The 21,124-nt window shown below is 43.3% G+C and overlaps 1 protein-coding gene across 1 annotated transcript in view; it reads right to left on the bottom strand.

The window, feature by feature from the left end:
- Positions 1–2,748: 2,748 nt before the first annotated feature.
- LNP1 (leukemia NUP98 fusion partner 1) overlaps positions 2,749–21,124 on the bottom strand; it is a 40,883-nt gene continuing 22,507 nt past the window's right edge. Inside the window, exons 2-4 of the mRNA XM_044992222.1 lie at positions 12,495–12,740; positions 5,683–5,775; positions 2,749–3,053 (exon numbers count right to left, since the gene is read on the bottom strand). Coding sequence (XP_044848157.1) covers positions 2,955–3,053; positions 5,683–5,775; positions 12,495–12,740 — 438 coding nt within the window. The 3' untranslated portion in view covers positions 2,749–2,954. The remainder of the gene's footprint in view (positions 3,054–5,682; positions 5,776–12,494; positions 12,741–21,124) is intronic.

Raw genomic sequence — 21,124 nt, 5'->3', positions numbered from 1 at the left:
CTCTACTATAGATGGATGCACCTGCTCAGTGACACAACTTGGGTAAAAAGGAAAGGGGATAGACCAACTTTTTGGGAACTACTACTTCTGAAGTTGCATTTCTGCATCTAAGGACCAAATTGGGTTTTCTACATCTAACGATATAAAAGAAATACATTTCTTTACTGGGAGAAAAATTTATATAGCCATACTACAGAGAAGAATGAACTTCATTGTCTTATGACATCACCAGTGATGAAACAATCCAGCCGATGCAACACCCTTTGACCTTTATCACTGGTGCTATAACAGCTTAGTTTTTTCAGCATGTCTTCCGGTTAACAAAGTTTGGTGATGGAATTTTAAGCCTTGCAATGCCCTGGAATAACAGGTAATGACTAGTGCTCATTTTATAGATTGTCTAAATAGGCCCAGAGAGATTAAATGACCAGACCAAAGTCATTCAGCTGAGTGGCAGAGCTAGGAATAAAAGCCATGACTCCTGATACTCAGTCCCTGCTCCAACTAACACTCCTTCTGTAAACTATCTGAAATAAGTAAAGATGCACTATCAAATTTTTTCCACCATTTTTGTTTTATTTTGATTTCCACTTTGCTAATTTCTTTTTAAAATTATGTCTTTTAAGAAAGTTAACTGTATTACATGCCCATTTTCTCCTATTTGTCGCTTAAGATATTTGTTACTTTATTTGACAGAAAAAAATATTAGCATAGGCCCCAATCCTGCAAACAATTACTCACAGGAACTACTCAAGGTAGTAAAGTTAAGCATGTGTCCAAGAGTTTGCAGAATCAATGTTCTAATGTGCAGTGTAACTTAATTTCCCGAGTTTTTCTCTGAAATATATTAATGGTAACAGACTAACCAAGGGAGTGGAAGTTCACTCTCATATTCCATAAATGGAGATGTTTTGAAATTTCTGAAGAGCTTTTCTGATTTTCAACTATTGTATTTTTAGAGAACAACAACATCAACAACAAAAAATAGCTGTTGTGTTTAGTTCTTAAGAGAGGATATTTTGACCAGAGAACATGAGCAATGAAGTTTTTCTGTAAATGATGGTGGAGTGAAATCAGAGTTCCAAATGTACATCTACCTGACTGATAAGACAAGAAGTACTGTGAGCCTCTCACACAAATCATGGATAGATCTACTAAACAACAGATAGTCAACTTAGATTGTCAGGTAGGAAAATGTTCTTCTTTCTTAAAGGTGTTGCTAAGGCAGAAGGCTTTAAGAAACAACTGCTTCTGAAGATGTACAATAGAACCCCTATTTTACAAACAAATTGGGGACTGAAGAGTTCATAAAATCAAAACGTTTATAAAATTGAACATCTCAAGATTACAAAAAGTATGGTGCATAAGTTGCAGCGTGGTGCATGCCTCCCATTCTTCTTGTCCTTCAAACCATGGCAAAATGATGTTTAATGCACTGAGGGCGTGGGAATGTGAAGGGATGTTGACTTATTCGTCATCAGTATAACTTTTGTTTTGTGATTTTTTTTCCTGTCTGGAAAAATTGTTCATATAACTGGCTGTTCAAATGATTGGTATTCATAAAACTGAGGTTCTTCTGTATTTGTGGAAGAAAACCTGTTATCTCAAAAAAGAAATATTCCCTATTCTCAATAAGATACCTCTAGGATCAGACACCATTTCTGCACCCTTTCAAAGATTCTGTCAGAGTAGGGACCAAATGTGCAATGACCCTGGGACAAGATGTAAACTATCAGTCTCCTGATGATGTTCTGCCCTGCGTCTAGAAACAATCTTCCCAAAAGGCCTCATATAGAGAGTACATTAAACAACGTGGAAAATAGGGCTGATTCTTGGGGAATGCCATATTTCTAATCTATCAGTGATGATATGGAAGAATTTGGTCTATGGAATTTGATGTACAGCTTGGGAATTGCATCACATAATGATTTAGTGACTAGAGAATATAAATGGAGGGCACTTCTAGACATACCAGCAATATCCCCTTGATCAACTCAGTATATGCTGCAATCCCTAAGCAACAGGCCAAATTCTGCCCTGTGACATGTGCTGCTCCCATCCACACCAGTGAGACTCCTGCATGCACATTCAAGGGCATAATTTGACTTTATGGGATACATGAGATGACAGTCAGCTTTAGATTTGAATTGTGTATGATTATAGTTGCAATCATTTCCTGCCCTTTCTCATTTTGTATCACTACATCTGCCATAATTTAACCACTGCTAGTGGAATTACATTCTGTTGATATGTCTTCTTGAAGTGTCTTTTGCATAAGCAATTTTTTTTTAAATTAGTCCTTCAACAGGCCCAGGGTGCTCTGATCTGATCAACCAACTAGTCAACTGACTTTCATAACAGGCATAGGAACCTAGAACCTCAAAAATGAATAGGATTAATACAGTGAGATTAAAAATAGTGTAGGGAAAGTTTAGAGACAAGGGGAAGTCTACAGCATCACTGCTCCAGCTTTCATTGTAATATCTGTCAATCCAGAGTCTCTCAGTGGCACTGTAATTAATTTTTAACTTCATGCCAGTGTGTCACTTAATTCTCTTGCTATGGATTAAAGGGTTCCCTCTATTGCATAATCATATAATCCAGCCATTTAACAAAAAATGAGTGAAATTCACCATTAAATTATTTCTTTTTGTAGCAAATATGTGATTTTTATTTACAGTTGTCTGTACAATTGTAAAAACAAATATTTTTTCACTCTTTTCCCACAAACATTGGCATGTTGTAGTGGCACGCACAGGCAGAATGTGTTAGTTGGTTTTCATTTAATTCATTTTTGATCTTTAAAGTTGATTTCTAACATTAAAAAAAGCTATACTTGTTATAACTACCTTGTACCCTGTGATCTAAGGAATGACAATTCTTTTTTGTTTTCTCTTCTCTAAGTGAAATGGAGCTTTGTAATGAGTCCTCTATGGAGTCCTTCTGAGCTCTTTTCATCCTGGTTGATGAAGGTCTAAAATAGACTTTGACATGAGCACATGGATGCGACAAGTTGGGCAGGTTGGTTTCTTTAGCAGCCACTTTTCGATACACTGTTGGAGGAAAAGAATATGGGAAAAAGAAAGTTAGCAATCCAAACTTGTTACACTGACAGTCAACTACCAGGATTTTTGAGAGGGATGATTGGTAAATTCCCATATATGACCAAAGCTTTGATCTAACCTTTTTTTAAAATGCAGCATAAAAACCCATGTATTCAGTGAATCATAGAATGTAGGGCTGGAAGGGACCTCAAGAATTTATCAAGTCCAGCCCCTACAATAAGGCAGGACCAACTAAGCCTAGACCATCCTTGACAGGTGTTTGTCCAACCTGTTCTTAAAAACCTCCAGTGATGGGGATTCCACAATCTCTTTCGGAAGCCTATTCCAGAGCTTAACTATCCATATAGTTAGAAAGTTTTTCCTAATATCTATCTCTTTTGGTGCAGATTAAGTCCTACCTTTAGTGGACATGGAGAACAATTTATCACTGTCCTCTTTACAACAGCGCTTACATATTTGCAGACTGCTATCAGGATTCCCTCTCAGTTTTCTTTTCTCAAAACTAAACATGCCCAGTTTTTTAAACCTTCCCTCAGAAGTGAGGTTTTTAAAATCTTTTAACATTTTTCTTGCTCTCCGCTGGATTCTCTTCAATTTATGCACATCTTTCCTAAAGTGTGACAGACAGACTTGGACACAATACTCCAGCTGAGGGCCCACCAGTGCCTAGTAAAATGAGACAATTATTTTCTATATCTTACATATGACACTCCTGTCACTACACCCCAGAATGATATTAGCCTTTTTTGCAACTGCATCACATTGTTGACACATGTTCAGTTTGACATCTGCTATAACCCTCAACAGTATCACCTATCCAGTTATTCCACATTTTGTAGTTGTGCATTTGATTTTTCCTTCCTAAGTGTAGTACTTTACACTTAACTTTGTTGAATTTTGTCTACTTGATTTGAGACCAATTCTCCAATTTCTCAAGATCATTTTGAATTCTAATCTTGTCCTCCAAAGTGCATGCAACTCCTCCCAACTTGATGTCATCTCGCAAATTTTATAAGATTATTATCCACTCCATTATCCAAGTCATTCACGAAAATATTGAATAGCATTGGACCCAGGACTCACCCCTGCAGGACCCTACTAGATACATTCTCCCTGCTTGACAGTGAACCATCAATAACTACTCTTTGAGTATGGTCTTTCAACCAGTTGTTCACCCACCTTATAGTAATTTCATCTAGATCACATTTCCATAGTTTACTTACGAGAATGTCAGGTGAGATTATGTCAAAAGCATTATGAAAATCAAGATATATTCTGGCTACTACTTCCCCCCATCCACTAGGCCAGTAACCCTATCAAAGAAGGAAATTAGGTTTGTTTGGCATGATTTATTCTTGACAAATCCATGTTGGCTATCCCTTGCAACCATATTATCCTCTAGGTGTTTACAAATGGTTTGTTTAATAATTTTTTCCAGTATCTTTCCAGGTATCGAAGTTATACTGACTGGTCTATAATTCCCCAGGTCCCCTTCTCCGGTCCTCCACGATCTCACCCATTCTCCCTGAGTTCCTCCATGAATGCTGTCATTGGACTCAATTCTGCTTTCATTGAAATGACTTCAATAGGATCAGGATCAGACCCAATTTTAATTTTTCAGGAGTATAAGATCTCTCTCTCTCTCTCTCTTTAGTTAGTTAGTTAGTTAATTTAGTGCTAGATTGACAGTTCTTGAGACTAAGGTCCTGTGTTTATCCACAGAAGAGGTATAATATAAGCAGCAGTATCAAGCTTCCCAACCATTATGCCTAAAGCATCACCCTGGGAGATCATTTCTAGGGACATGATACATTTTCTATGGCTAATTTGATCCTTGGTCACTTTGCTGAGTGTGCCAATAAGGGTGCCATTTATGCTACTGGTTGTTGTCATGTGATCAGCTGTCCACTGAAGATTGTACCAAACCCACCAAACTCATTCACACTAAGATCCAACATTTATAGCAATGCTTGGCCACTTCTGTCCTGGGTCAGATTTGAACTAGAGCCTAGAAGTTAAACCCTCTTATCCCTATCCCAGTATCAATTCTGCAGAGATATCCAGTGTTGTGTATTTGGTTGTCATGGTTTTTGTTGCTATGGCAACTGAGTTAGATTATTATGGGTTAGCTCAACCGGTTTCAATCGGCTGAGTGAGCTCTCTGTATATCTGTAAATAAAATGGAGGTTTTGGTTAGCTGCCTGCTCTCTGGCCTCAAGTGATTGCTTCTTACACCGGCTGCCCCAAGGATATAACACCCAGATTCCATTCTTTTGCTATAATTATTTTTCAACCAATTGATATCAGGAACAAATACACACTGGATACAGAGGTTCTGATCCGGCCCCGCATTAGGGCAGTTTTTGTTACTCTCCTCTAGTACAAAGCTGTCCTGGAGGCAGCTTAGCTGGGCACTGGGGAATTCATCCCATGTAAGAGGAGCATCAAGTAGTGCAGCAGCTTCTATACCCCCGCCCCCCATCTCAACCACCAGCATAAGGGGCTCAGTCAAAGGCTAGTTGCTGTCATGGAAGGTCATCTATGGAATCCTTCCTCTTCCAAGTAAACTGTAACTGATGGGAAATAGGGCCCCCCGCCCCCGAGTTTCTTGCAGTACCTCTTTGTGAAAGCTGTGCATGCAGTGAAGTTCTATTATACTGCCAGTCTCAAGATCATCATGACAAATAACACATGGATCCGAATCTTCATCCTTCAAAGGAACATAAATCACTGTCAGTCATAGGATGACTCCAACCCAGAACTACTTGTGGTTGAGTTACCAGATTGTATCGGATAACTTAGCAGACCAAAGAGTGGCTTTACATCTGATGTTTACTTGTCAACATAGCTTAGTGTGGACCCTACGGTAAGTAAATCTAAGTACGTCGACTTCAGCTACTTTATTCACGTAGCTGAAGTTGTGTAACTTAGATCGATCTCCCCCCGTAGTGTAGACAAGGCCACAGTGTTACAGAAAGGGAACTGAGTCTCTGTGAAGGTTCCTTGACTCTGGAATTCACTTCTCAGCTTAGTCCACCCAACTCTGGATGTATATTCTTCTGGACATGCTACAAGGCCTATCTGTTTTCCAGGGCTTTGGTGGATAATGGGATCATTGCATATCCTGTGATTATGACTGGTTTTCTTAGTGGATAATTTTAGGCAGTCTATATGAATATATCTAGAGACTGTATGCAATATGTGTGCATTGAGAGCACCCAAAGCCTGGCATGGGCATCCATCAGTATTATTTCATACATCTGAGAATAAATGCAAAATGTATTTATTTGTATGTTTGCATATTTACTATTAGCTTTTTCTTTTGCTGTGTTTATTTCATATTCTATTTTTATGTATATAGTGGCTCTGAGTTGTTTGGTTTTGAATTTCTGTTACAGATTTCCCCCTTTTTCTTAGAATGTGTTACTAGTATATAAATAAATGTATCAATGGTTTCATGCTGTCCTTGTCAACTGTTACATTTAATTATATACATATGTAGCTGAACTTTGATCCATCCTCAAAATCATGCTTTGATTAAACAATACATCAGAAGCGTCAGAGTATTTTTACTCTGCTGTGACGCTGAACATTCACAAACCTAAAAGCGTGGGTAGTGACACTGTAAACTGTTTTGATAGTCCTCTTAGAAATCATCTTATTATGGATGGATCCTGCTATTGAGATGCCTATTCCAGAAGAATTTCTCTGTGTACCCCTGGATTCACTTCCCAGAGGAGAGTATACCGGTCAGTCTCAGGTGTCAGGAAACACAGCAGAGGAGATTATTTTAACAGAGCATTACCCATCCCCAGTCAGTTGGGGAAGTGTCGGGCTTTAAAATGTGCACAGACACGTGTGATGTCACCCTTCAGTGACTGCCCCAAAGAGAAGCTAAAATACCTAATCCTGCAGCTAGCTAGTTCTCCTTTAACTCCAGTGATAGAGACCTTTGCTTTAAAACTAGCTTAGTTCATCGCTATTAGTTGTTTATGAGCATTTTGAGGGAACAAGTGACTTGTTTTTTTCCAGATCAGCTTCCCACATCTACTTCAATTTGCAATTCATAATTAAGCTTTGGGACCTGACATATAGGCCTTTAACCTTTTTTCTGATTGCCATTTGCCTTTGGCCAAATAAACAATACGTTGGTTTGGAAGAAGAAGCTGTTTTGAATAATTTCAATCAGTCACTGGTCTCATGCTCCTGGAAGGAATTTTCTTGCAGGTCCAACTAGAGCTGGCCTTGTCACGTTAACATGGTTGGGAAACAGGAGGGACTGCAACCCAGAGAACCAGTCTAAGAATGGCTGAACTGCAGATTTCCACCCCTGAGAGAGGTGAAGCCTGCCACCTGAGGGGTACACTCAAGAGCAGAGGTTCTCAAACTGGGGGTCAGGACCCCTCAGGGGGTTGCGAAGTTATTACAGGGGAAGTCACGAGATGTCAGCCTCCATCCCAAACCCCACTTTGCCTCCAGCATTTATAATGGTGTTAAGTATATAAAAAGTGTTTTAAATTTATAAGGGGGGGGTCGCACTCAGAGGCTTGCTATGTGAAAAGCATCACCAGTACAAAAGTTTGAGAACCACTGCTCAAGAGGGACTGCAAAGGGGTCCAAAGCGTAGCTCACCCAGTAGCTTTTTCAGCTTCTAGCCTAAATTGTTGTGTAATGTAATTTTTAAATTTTAGTTAAAGAAAATTGCATCAGCATGGCAGTTTTGTATGAAAGAAGGACTGTGTGGAATTCCAGTTTGAACCTGAAATGAACCCACTAATGACAACTGTAAATGAGTACATCTTTAGTTTTTTCATTTGTGTTTATTAATTTTATAACATTTGATACAAAGGAAAAACATTTAACAGACACTAACTACAGGTCAATCACCTTTTTTATACTCAGAAACAAACATGAAATTAAGATGGAGCTAAGTTTTTGAAAAATTTTACAGATAACCTAAACTTTTAAAAGTTTGGAAATTCAAAATTAAGACTCTACTTTGGTTTAAAGTGACAAGATTTTTGCTAATCATGGAAAATCACAAGACAACCAAAAAAAATTTGAGTCTTGCCGCTAGTGTCATTAGCCTTCCATCTTCCCTAATAGTGTCATCCTGTCCCTATTTTCTATAGGCAAAGCCTAGGAAAGCCCTTCCCACAAAAGGAAGGGTTACATAAGAACAGCCATACTGGGTCAGACCAAAGGTCCATCTAGCCTTGTATCCTGTCTTCCGACAGTGGCCAATGCCAGGTGCCCCAGAAGAAATGAACAGAACATGTAATCATCAAGTGATCCATCCCCTGTCGCCCATTCCCAGCTTCTGGCAAACAGAGGCTAGGGACTCCAATCCCTGGCCATCCTGGCTAATTGCCGTTGGTCGACCTATCCTCCATGAACTTATCTAGTTCTTTTTTTCCTCTGCTGAGGTAAGCCCCATCACCTGGGCAGATTTTTCCTGTGCCCAGAAGGAAATCTTGCCCATATTTCTTGGGACTTTCCCCTGAGTACAGGGAAACTTCATTCTTTGGGAGATGGGGCTTCTCTAAGCCCTACTTACAAAAGGCAGACCAGGAGCCCAGCTCCCTTCATTTGGCAAAGACCCTAATCATGGAAGTGGAACAAGTGGAAAAGATAAAGGGCTGGTACCCTTCCACTGAACATTCCTGCTTTGTTGGATTGTGGGAGCAATGTTCTCTCTTGGCAATCTCCCTGAAGAACACAGATTGGTGAGGGTTAGTCTGGTTTTATTGGGGAAGTCTTTGGATTACAGAGGCATAAGAGAGATAAGGTCAGAAATGAGACAATGAGGGTTCACAGGAACTGTGGAGTGGATAAGTGAGACAATAAATGGGGTGGGGAGGACCAGCACAAGAGAGATTGAGGTAGATGGTGAGGCATGGGGGTAGAAGTGTGAGGGTGCATTAGTTCACGGGTGGGGAAATTGACATTGGGGGCATGGTGGGGAGAGATGAGGTGAAGGGTAACATGGAGGGAAAGGGGAAGGAAACGTGGTGGGATGAAGCAATGAGGTATAGCAGGGACAGGTGGGGCAGCAGCAAGATCTTGGATTTAAACAGAGCCAATGATATATTCAGTGAAAGATGTGTATTCCCTTTTGTTTTATTGCTTCAATAAATGTTTGAGGGGTGGTTAAAAAAAGAAAATTTTAATTTACAAGACAAACCAAACCAACAGCCAGAGCTGTGCAGTGCTTGGCAGTTTGTGTGACGTTTTTCTTTCTCAAACCTCTTGATAAGTCTGGGCTCTATTTCCAGTTTTTAACAAAAATTTAAATGCAGTGGGTTACATGCGATTTTGCAAGGGTCTGCAACCTGTGTGCATTCTCCTCTTAAATGAGCATGTCCACTGCTGTGCAAAATCTAAATCTGACTGAAATCCAGATTAAAATGATGCAGGGCTCACTTAAACCTTGATCCAACTAGGCACACACTCTCCTTAAAGCAAGTTCATGCTTCTAATGGAGAAAGTAAAAAGAGGACAATAGAAACACAGCCTCAAAGGTATCACTGCAATAATTTTATTTTAAAAATTAGGGTTTACTTTACTTTAGCTAACCGGCCTCTTCCATCTAATCAAAACAAAACTCACTTTACTCTTTCAGTAAATGGCTCCAATACACTGTAACCTTTAATATAGAAATCTGTCTTTTTAATGCCTACTTAGGATGGAAGCTATTAGCTTTGTTTTCCAGCAGAAATCTCTGGTCTTTCTTCTTCCTCCTGCTCTTTCTTTGGCTCCCTCTTCCCTCCCTCTTTCTTGTGAGATCTGCTCTTGGACATGCACATCCTTGCTCGCTCTCTCCTCTCCTTCATGCCCTCAGGTTGCTGAAAGGAAAATAGAATGGAGAAAATTAGAAATAAATACCCAAAAGAGTGACAAAAGCTCATAATTTATTTAATCAAAAAGATATTATAAAAATGCTGGTCACCTACCTGTGCCAAATCAGCATTAACATGACTGTCTCAAACTCATGGCCCCAGAGTAGTCACCCTAAAACCCAGCAGGATGCAACATGTGTTCCCCTATAACCTTGATATGCTGCACACCTACAGGTGGGATCACCCGTCTGAAAGGCCATGAGGGAGGAGGAGCCCTGGGATTTCAGACCAGCCTCTGTCTTGCTACTCTCTCACTTGATCCAGATTGTAATGAAGCCTCCACGTGCCTTGATGATGTTCTCTGTTGGTTCTGAAGACCTCCCCAAACACAGGTGCTGAAGGTTATTAGCTGTCATCAATGCAACTTTCAAGAGGAAAGCGATACACTAAGAATGAGGTTGAATAGGATTGCCTCTTCCCCATGTATCTTTCCTGTGTTGCAGTGTAAGGGATGGATTGAATGCCACCTCAAGGACTTTTATAATGTTCAAAGAAATAGGAATTCCCATGGCTAAATTTGAAATCCAAGTTCAAGTGCACTCTCAAATTCTCTCTCATATTTTTGACAGCTAACGTCCAATACTGCAAGGTGCTGAACACCTTCAACTTGCACTGGCTTCAAGAGGCTTTGAATGTACACAGCACCTTGAAGGATCAGGCTGCCTGAAAGGTGAACCAAAGTATACCCCAGTTACACCCCATGGAAACACTACTGTTATGTACACACATTCTGGTTTCCTTCCAAAGTACAGTCAGAAGTGAGAACTTTGTGTATTATATGCAGTACATTTATCCAAACCGTGTCATGCACTTACAGACTATCTAGCCATAGACAACTCTTACAAACAATAAATAAACCAGAATAGTTATGTGGAGAAAAGCAAAAGGGACAGTGCAAGGTCCTAAATGAAATAAATTCTGAGCTCAGCAGTCCCTAAAGGGGAAAAGAGGTTGCAAAGGGGCACATAAAGTTAAAACAATAGTCTTATTCACTGTAATTATCATCCTCATGATAACTGTCATCTTTGTGAGCCTGGAGCAGTCCTTGTGTTCAGGGAGTTGAAAGACTGTGATTTTGTGGCTGGTTCCTGCCCAGGAGCACAAGCAAAGTGAAGGACATTTATGACATATCTCTCCTCTCTGTCCCACCACTCAAAGCCAGTCAGAATCTGTTCCCAACGGCCAGCCCTTTCTTCTCCACGTACCATTCTCCACTTTATATTAAATCATCAAATTAAAGGATATTTTACAACTTTTTTTAAAACTACAGAGCAGCTGGTGTAAACCAGTGTGGCCAAATTTATTTTAATGGAGCTTTGCAAATTAATGCCAGATGAGGATCTGACCCTAAGAGTTCACAACTTGAAAATGTAATCAGTGCTTTTAAAATAGCTTTTATCTATGAAAGAGATGGGGTAGGCAATCTCGTCTCTTTGGGGCTGAATTCAGCAACTTATATAAGCAGGTGCCTAACCCTGAAGTATGTGAGTGGGCCCACTGAATTGTAATGGATGGGAGTAGTCCTACTGAAGTCTCATGCTTGAGACACCTGCTTAAATGCCTTGCTGGACCAGAATCAACTTGAAATCTAGCAAAACAAAAAATAACAAGAGTTAAAAGTCATTTCAGGTTTTGGATCTGCTCCAGAGTCCATCTACTGATTTTTTTGTGGTTTTACAATCACATCTCCTTTTTGTAAAGAAGATTTTCTCTCCCATGCTGCTGCATGAAAGACTCACACAGACAGCTGAAAATGACTACACACAAAGTATTGTTAAATGCAAAGAAAACAAATTGGAAAATGAGGGAGAAATATTTCCCCCTCTGTTTATTCAGTTCTAGTAAGCTTAAGTTTCACTTGCAACAATAAGTAAAACCTTTTCAGGCAGCATGATTCGAGTTGACTGTGTTCCTGTTATGAAAGGCCTTGAAATAAAAATATGCTAAAATGTATTATTCTCTCTCCATTTTTATGAATAGTTAAGATGGGAGAATATGTGTTAAATCCTAGGAAACTGAACTATAAAAGACGGAAACTATTGTAACTGGTTGTGTCATCAAGGCAAATAGAAAATATAGTAAAATGCCTATGCTTCAGGGGCCATCTTACGAGCAACACTCTATATGGTTAAATAGGTCAGCAGCAACGGGAAAGAGGGCAGAGTTTCATAGCTAAGGTGAGCAGCTACCTGTCCAGCTATAAAAAGCAGCAGGATTTTAATATTGTAACACTTCATTGGCACAGCTGGAGAATCCATTTAAAAAATCTTACCACCATGGTCAGTTCAGGCCAGCTAGTTGCCTTATTTTGGAATCCCACCAGCAACTGGTATAGAGAATTGCACTACATTAAGGGTGTTCAGGCTAATAATATATTATCAAACTAAGCCTGTTTGTGCTACTGTACAAACTGCCTCATTTAAGAGACTAATCCAAATGCATCCTTGGTATATCCCCATTGAAGTCAATGGGATGAATTTGGCTCATTGTTTCTTATGTGGAATAAGCACCCGTAATGGTAGTTACCTACCAGAGAAACTGAGCGCTTGATTTTGAAATGCAGTTGCTTCTCAAAGGATTCTGAAAATTCCTGGATCGAGTTTGATCTACTTGTTGATCCCGAGCCATCTGGTGAGGATATTTTGCATGCCTTCGTGTGACAATGGCATTTAACATCTTGGCCCTCTTGAAATTCCTTGCAGCCCCTCAAGTGGCCTGAAGATGGGGTTTTGGTAGATGCATGAAGTCTTGTCATATGGATGGACGAAAGCTTGGCCTGCAATAGAAGATGTCAATGTTCAGTACTACACATAAAAGCAGAGCAGCCTTTCTGTACATCAAACTCTGCTACAGAATGAATGAAGGACGCTGTACTGCCTCTTGTAGCCTGCCCGCCCTGTGCCATGAACCACCCTGCCAAGGGACCCTCCACAGAGACCGGAGCAGAATTTGCCCCTTAGTCCAATTTTTCAATTGTGGATACCTAACCTCAGGCATTCAAATAAGTAGCCTAATTATTAGAGGTGCTGAGCACTCTCCGCTTCCATGGATTCCAGCTGCAATTGTGGCTGCCCAGCACCTCTAAAAATCAGGGCACTGTGGCTACATTTATCCGTGAGCTAGGGGAGTGATTCCCAGCTCGTGCAGACATACTCGTGTTAGCTCTCATTGTGCTAGCACGCTAAAAACAATAGTATAGCCGTGGTAGCACGGGCAGCGAGGGTGGCATAGGCTGGCCGCCATGGGCACAAACCTGCCTGAACCTGTGCTACCGCCGCCATACTAGTATTTTTAGTTCGCCGACTTGATGGGAGCTTGCGCGAGTATGTCTGTGTGAACTGGGAATCAAACTGCTAGCATGTAGCCTTAGTTCAGGTGCCTTACCTTTAGGCACCCAAGTTTGAAAAATGTGGACTCTCTGTAGCTCAGTTTCCTCAGCTGTCCAAAGAAGATAACATTTACTGATCTGCCTCACAAGGATGTTGTGAGGATTAATTCAATGTTTGTAAAGGAGATTGAAGTGATACATAAGTACTAAGTATTATATAGCCTTCGAAATAGTCAACAGTGTCTTTCTGAAGTTGGAGCCAGATCCTCGGCTGCTATAAATCAGAGTAGCTCCATCGAGGAAGCTACACCTGAGAGCAACAAAAACTATTAAAGGTCTTGCAAGCATGATCTACAAGGAAAAAATTGGGTTTGTTTACTCTGGAAAAGACTGAAGGGAGACATAAGAGTCTTCAGATATGTAAAATGTTACAAATTGGAGGAAGATAAATTGTTTTCCTTATCCACTAAGGACAGGACAAGAAGTAATAGGCTTAAATTGGAGCAAGGGAAATTTAGGTTAAAACTTCGTAAGTGTAAGGGTAGTTGAGCACTGGAACAAATTACCTAGGGAGGGTGTGGAACGTCTGTCATGGGAGGTTTTTAAGAAAGTCCTGCCTCAGTGCAGGGAACTGGACTAGATGATCTATCGAGGTCCCTTCCAGTCCTACATTTCTATAATTCTATACCAGCTGAGGATCTGTCCCACAGTCTAGAAATATATTCTAAGAAAAGATGGGAAAGAGCATTAAATATGAGGTATATTTTCTGTATGGGGCTTATGCATTAGCCACAGGCTTAATGCACAGTCTTCCTTTCCCACACAGTGATCCCACGCAGCACCCAGCAAGGAGGGGACACCAGTGAGGCTGGAAGCACTGTCTGCCCTAGAGGAGGCATGACTGAGGCCTTGGCCATAGCCTGATTTTCCCACTCCTCTGTGTGCTCGTAAGCAGCTGCAGAGCTATGGTCTAGCAAGGGCCCCTGTGGAGCTCACTCTCCCCTATTCCCCATATACACAAAGGCATTCGGACCCTGATTTTCTTATACGCTGAGCACCTGCAGCTCCCATTGACTACATCTGGTATTCTGGGTGTTCTGCGCCTCTTAAAATTAGGCCCTACATCTGATGTCTGCTGCCTCTGGCTAATACTACTCCAGTGATTTACCTCCTTCTACTGTCCGTAACATGACTCTAGCTCTTGGAGTCACAATGGCACCTATGAGCCTCACCTCTCTGATTTCTTACACCCACCCTATTTTTGAATTCTGCATTCTGGGTCTGATGCACTAATAATGGTACCATTATTTGCAAAGGTCTTCAGGTCTCTCTTATTAGCAGTAGTAGCGCAAAGCTAAACCTACTGGGAGCAGCCACACTGACATCCAATATAAAAATGGTCCCAAACATAAGACCCAGAAAATATCCATAAAACCCACAAATGTTGGTATGGTCTATCAGAACACAGGAAGAGTCTGTGAAAAGACAAACTACAATGCCCTGTATCCTAGACAAATAGCGCACCTTACTACAGAAAGCCCATTGCACATTATGGCTGTTCTTGGGAGCAGTAACTGTCTGCCTGCAGAAATCAGTGTATCAGCATGACATGAAACAGTTTCAGTGGATTTTTAACAATACAGGGAGTGGGTGGACTTGGCTCAGACTCCAAGGGACTAAAAATAAATAAATAAATAAATAAATAATCTCACTGACATTCACATTTGTGCAGGCCCAGATACTGCCATATTTGCAGCAAGACAGAGCTATGCATTTTTCATCAAGATATGACAGTCCCATATACATGGATTTTGACTTTTTAATTGGTTGTTTTAATTTACACGCACTGGCAGTAATTATAATCCCATGCTGCAGCCCAGGTGTAATTAGTAAAGTCAGTGTTTCAAACTCAAAAGGGCTGAGACCTTAAAAATTGGAAAGTAACAGACCGTGAATCCCAGTGATGACAGAACCTGGTGATATTCTCAACCATGTGTAGTTCTTTCCATAGTTTCACACTGACCCAAAACACATTTTAGGCTTCAGAGTGATGTTTGGGGTTATTGTGTGTGCTGATTGTGTTGTTGTGCAGGGAAAGTTGTGTAGATTTGTGCAGGTGGCAAATGAGTTGTATGTGCTGCAGTGAGGGGCTATGTGTGTTTGGGATTATTGTGTATGCTGGTTGTGTTGTGTGAGTGATTGCATTGATTTGTGTCTGGCAGAAGGTTGTGTGGGGAGATTTGTGTTGGATTGTGCGCATGGCAGTTGGACACAGAGGTGTGGCTTTTGGACCATGTAATCCACCATCTGTACAGTCTCCCTCATACAACTAATGAAACTGTTGCATGCAAATTAACTGTAGAGGAAGGGTGGTGATTGGTTGAGTTACCTCTGATATCACAATGGTCTAAGACTCTTGGCATGTCATAGGCCTGGTCTACACTAGGACTTTAAATCGAATTTAGCAGCGTTAATTCGAACTAACCGCTCAACCGTCCACACCAGGAAGCCATTTAATTCGAACTAGAGGGCTCTTTAGTTCGAATTCGGTACTCCACCCCGACAGGTGGAGTAACGCTAAATTCGACATGGCTAGCTCGAATTAGGCTAGGTGTGGATGCAAATCGAACTTAGTAGCTCCGGGAGCTATCCCACAGTGCACCACTCTGTTGATGCTCTGGACAGCAGTCGGAGCTTGGATTCTCTGACCAGCCACACAGGAAATGACCCGGGAAAATTTGAATTCATTTTCCTGTCTGGGCACTTTGAATCTGACGTCCTGGCTGGACATCGGGGCGAGCTCCGCAGCACCTGCAACGATGCAGAGCTCTCCAGCAGAGGAGTCCGGCCAATCCAAGAATAGAAAGAGGTCCCCAGCATGGACAGACCGGGAAGTCCTGGATCTGATCGGTGTGTGGGGCGAGGAGTCTGTGCTGTCGGAGCTGCGCTCCAACAAGCGGAATGCAAAGACCTTCGAGAAGGTCTCCAAAGCAATGATAGAGAAAGGATACAGCCGGGATGCAATGCAGTGCCGCGTGAAAATCAAGGACCTGAGACAAGGCTACCAAAAAGTCAGAGCGGCAAACGGACGCTCCGGAGCCCAGCCCCAGACATGCCGCTTCTACGAGGCACTGCATGCCATTCTAGGTGGGTCTGCCACCACTGCCCCACCAGTGACCGTGGACTCAGTGGATGGCATAGTGAACCTGGACAGTTCCTCCTCGATGTTCGCCGATGTGGAAGATGAGGAAGGGTCTGTGGAGGACGGCGCAGGCGACAGCGAACACAATACCGCTTTCCCTGACAGCCAGGATCTCTTCATCACCCTCACAGAGATCCCCTACCAACCCTCCCCGGCCGTTAACCCGGACTCTGAATCAGGGGAAGGATCAGGCGGTAAGTGCTAGAAACATGTAAACATTTATTTTTTATAAAACAGGTATAAAAAAATAGAAATACTATATATAAAATTTTCAATGAAAAACTATATGAAAAGTAGGTCCACACATATAGGGATTGAACAATAATCCTCCAGGGACAATTCAAGAAAGGTCTCATTTAGGTCCTCGAAAAGCCTCCGCAGGAGGTTCCTGGGGAGAGGTACCTTGTTGGGTGCTCCGTGGAAGCACACTCTTCCGCGCCAGGACATCCTTATGTAGATGGGAATCATCGCCTCCACAAGCATGGCCGCATATGGTCCTGGTCTCTGCAGGGCTTCCCTTAGCATCCGCTCTTTGTGACTCCAAGGGACCCGCATCAGGGTGATCTCGTTCATGAAATGCTGCATCTAATTAGGGCAATTAGTGTATTGTTACTGTTGTGAATGGTTGACTTTTACTTTGCATAACAATGACCCTCGCTTAACAGCCACGTGTTGTAGGCCACATAGGAAAAGCATACATTGATCTTTCCCGTGCACTGGCGGGAGTGGCTGGAAAAGGGTCAGAGTATATGATTTCCAGATTGCCTTTAGCGGGAGGGCACAGCTATCCATTAACTGATAAGCAGAATGTACTGTAAGGCTTACCGGGACTGTCTGCTAGACGGATTCAGCTGTCTCTCCCCACTTGTCCGCTCTCCTGTGCAATGCCGCAGCCAATGAGAGCGTATTCCGAAATCTCGAACTTGTCCTGAGATCTCGTGAGACTTGTTGCCCTGTATGGTCTTGTTCAGAGAAACTGACTAGACTGTGTTCACTGTTCGCAAACATGTATCTGTTCAAGGAAATCAGTTACTTTTCCCATCACACAGCTTCGGCTCTTTCCCGGACTGCCCCGGCATCCCCCTCGCAGAGGCTGGCGCAGATTAGGCGGCGAAAGAAAAAGACTAGGGACGAGATGTTCGCGGAACTGATGGCCTGCTCCAGAGCTGAGGCGGCAGAGCAGAGACAGTGGAGGGAGACCCTATGTCAACAGCATCGCACACACATCGAACGGGAGGACAGGTGGCGGCAGGAAGACCAGCAGGCGACTCAAACGCTGCTTGGGCTAATGAGGGAGCAAACGGACACGCTCCGGCACCTTGTTGATCTTCTGCAGGACCGCAGGCAGGAGGACAGAGCCCCCCTGCAGTGTATCTGCAACCGCCCTCCCCCGCCAAGAAGTCCTGCCCCCCCCACCCAAAAGTACAAGACGGAGGGGCGGTAGGGGCCGTGAGAACTGTCACTGCACCACTGCATAGCGCTAATGTACCACACACCTCTCACGCTATAAATTTGTAGAAGTGCTTCCCTTACAGGCTCACCCAGTCCCAAATCCAAGTTTCATCCCCCCACTGTGTATTAGATTATTAAAAGCTGTTTGCTGTTATTCACTGTTTCGGTCACGTCTTTCGTGTCAGAGGATTTTTTTGTGTATGGGGGGGGAGGGGATTTATAATTGCACGGTATAGCCTACATTACCAGGGTACAGACTTGGGGGCATGATCAACTGCAGGGCACACACACACTGCAGTCAGTAGGCACCAGGGTCACTCTGTGTGGTGTATGCTGCCCCGGCTCATTCTGTGATGTGTATGCTTGTCCAGGGTCCTAGCGCCTGCCACCCCCTTAATGTTAAGGCACGCTGCCCTTACCATGCACTTCCACCGTAGCAACGAGCCTCTCCGCTGCCCTGAGCCCCAACAAGAGCCCTCATCCACGGACAGATACTCACCCTTCCCCCACACCCCTCACCCCTTCCTACGCCCAAACCCGCAGCCCACTGCCGTCATCCAAACCCCTATCCAAAGAAGGCACCACTCGCCCCTTCCTGCAAACCCACCCCTTCCTGCAATCCCTCCCCTTGATGCACAACCACTTGCAACCGTCCCCCACCCCAGAGACCTATGTAGGAGCAGGAGGATGTCATTCCTCTATGGAACAAGCGGTCTGTACATCAGTGCACACCGTGCCCAGCACAGTATGCGTCCATGTTTCAACACCTGAACAGAAATGCAAAGTAAAACAAAGATTTATTAATAATGAGTGTAACAATTAATTTGCTTTAAAACGTGCTTTGGAAGTGGGGGAAACTTGGAGAACGGGGTATGTAACCGCAGATCGAAATCGACACATACAGACACAGGCCCAGGGTCAGTTTCTCTTGAAAGCAAGTGGAGAGTCACAGGTTACCCTGCTCTCCGAGGAAACTTGCTTTCAAAGCCTCCCGGATACACAGCGCTTCCCGCTGGGATATTCTCTCGGCACGGGTGTCTGGCTGAGCGTAAACTGCAGCCAGGCGATTTGCCTCAACCTCCCATCCGGACAAAAAGGTCTCGCCCTTGCTCTCACAGAGATTGTGTAGCACACAGCAAGCAGCAATAACTACGGGGATATTCTTTTCGCTGATGTCCGAGCGAGTCAGTAAGCTCCGCCATCTCCCCTTGAGACGTCCGAAAGCACACTCCACCACCATTCTGCACTTGCTCAGCCGGTAGTTGAAGAGTTCTTTCTCTCTGTCCAAGGCGCCTGTATAGGGCTTCATGAGCCAGGGCATTAGCGGGTAGGCTGGGTCCCCGAGGATCACTGTAGGCATCTGCACATCCCCAACCGTTATTTTGTGGTCCGGGAAGAAAGTACCTGCCTGGAGGCATTTAAACAGACCAGAGTTCCTGAACACACGCGCGTCATGAATCTTGCCCGCCCACCCAACGAAGATGTTCGTAAAACGTCCCCTATGGTCTACCAGTGCTTGCAGCACCATTGAAAAGTAGCCCTTTCGGTTAATGTACTCGCTGGCCTGGTGGGCTGGTACCAGGATAGGGATGTGAGTCCCATCTATAGCCCCACCGCAGTTTGGGAATCCCATCGCGGCGAAGCCATCTATGATGTCCTGGACGTTTCCGAGAGTCACTACCTTTGAGAGAAGTTGCTCAACGATTGCGTGGGCTACTTGCATCACAGCAACCCCCACGGTAGATTTGCCCACGCCAAAGTGGTTCGCTACTGACCGGTAGCTGTCTGGCGTTGCAAGTTTCCAGAGGGCTATGGCCACTCGCTTCTGCACAGTCAGGGCTGCTCGCATCCGGGTGTCCTGGCGCTTCAGGGCAGGGGACAGCAAGTCACAGAGTTCAAGGAAAGTGCCCTTACGCATCCTGAAGTTTCGCAGCCACTGTGATTCATACCAGACCTGCAGCACTATGCGGTCCCACCAGTCCGTGCTTGTTTCCCGGGCCCAGAATCGCCGTTCCACACCATGAACTTGACCCATTGCCACCATGATCTCCACGGTGCGGCGTACCCTGCTTTGTGAGAGGTCTGCGCCACTCTGTGAATTCCTGTCCTCACCGCGCTGACGGAGCCTCCTCGCCCGATTTCTCAGCAGCTGACTGTGGAAGAGGTGGACGATAAGGTGCGAGGAGTTGACAACGGCCATAAGTGCAGCGATGATCGCAGCGGGCTCCATGCTCTCAGTGCTGTGGCGTACGCGCTGTAACTGACAAGAGAAGGGCGCGAACAGATTTCCCGCTGGAGCTTTCAGGGAGGGAGGGCGTGATTGACGGTTCAATGACAACAGTTACCCAAAAGCACCCTCGATACATTTTTCCCCCAGGAGGCATTGGGAGCTCTACCCAGCATTCCAATGGGCAGCGGGGACTGCGGGAACTGTGGGATAGCTTCCCACAGTGCACCGCTTCCAAAGTCGACGCCAGCCCCGTTACTGTGGACTCAGAAATTCGAATTAGTGTATTTACTGTGGATACACAAATTCGACTTCATAAGGTCGAATCCACAAATTCGACTTAAGTAGATTCGAAATAGTCTTGTAGTGTAGACAAGGCCTTAGATTCATGCCTAACTGGAGCTGTACACCACAAGGGTGTAATTTGTTAAGTCAAAATGGCTGAGAACTTGAAAATTTGATGCTAACAGACCATGAATCCTGGTGATGATTGAACCTGGTGATATTGTGAACAAAAATGCTGGTAGCTGCTTCCATCATTTCACACTGATTTGATAGACATAACAGGTTTCAGAGCGACACACAGAGTGACATTCTTGGAATCTTGTTATGTAGATTTTTCTTGTGACTTTATGTCCTGATAATTGTTAACTTGTACATCCCACTTTTGCAGTAGAATTCTGCAAATCTTTACCTTTTCCACACATTTTTACTACAGATGGAACCACCTTGCTCCCAGGGCTATTCATCTTGTACTCTCATTTCTCATTTCCAAACATAACTTCCTTCAGTAAGCACCAATACAATCACTTTTGAGAAAAGCTGTAATGATTCTGGTCAAACTATTTTTACTTTGAAGCATAACTGTTTCAAACAGGTCAATACGGCTGTATTTACTGTTGAGTCATATTGTATTATGGTTTAAAAGTACATCAAAGCAATCAATTAAGT

Source organism: Mauremys mutica, chromosome 1 (assembly GCF_020497125.1).
Source record: "Mauremys mutica isolate MM-2020 ecotype Southern chromosome 1, ASM2049712v1, whole genome shotgun sequence".
In the NCBI taxonomy this organism is placed as follows: domain Eukaryota; kingdom Metazoa; phylum Chordata; order Testudines; family Geoemydidae; genus Mauremys; species Mauremys mutica.
The sequence above is the reverse complement of the archived record's forward strand: the minus strand, read 5'-3'. Positions and strand labels throughout refer to the sequence as shown.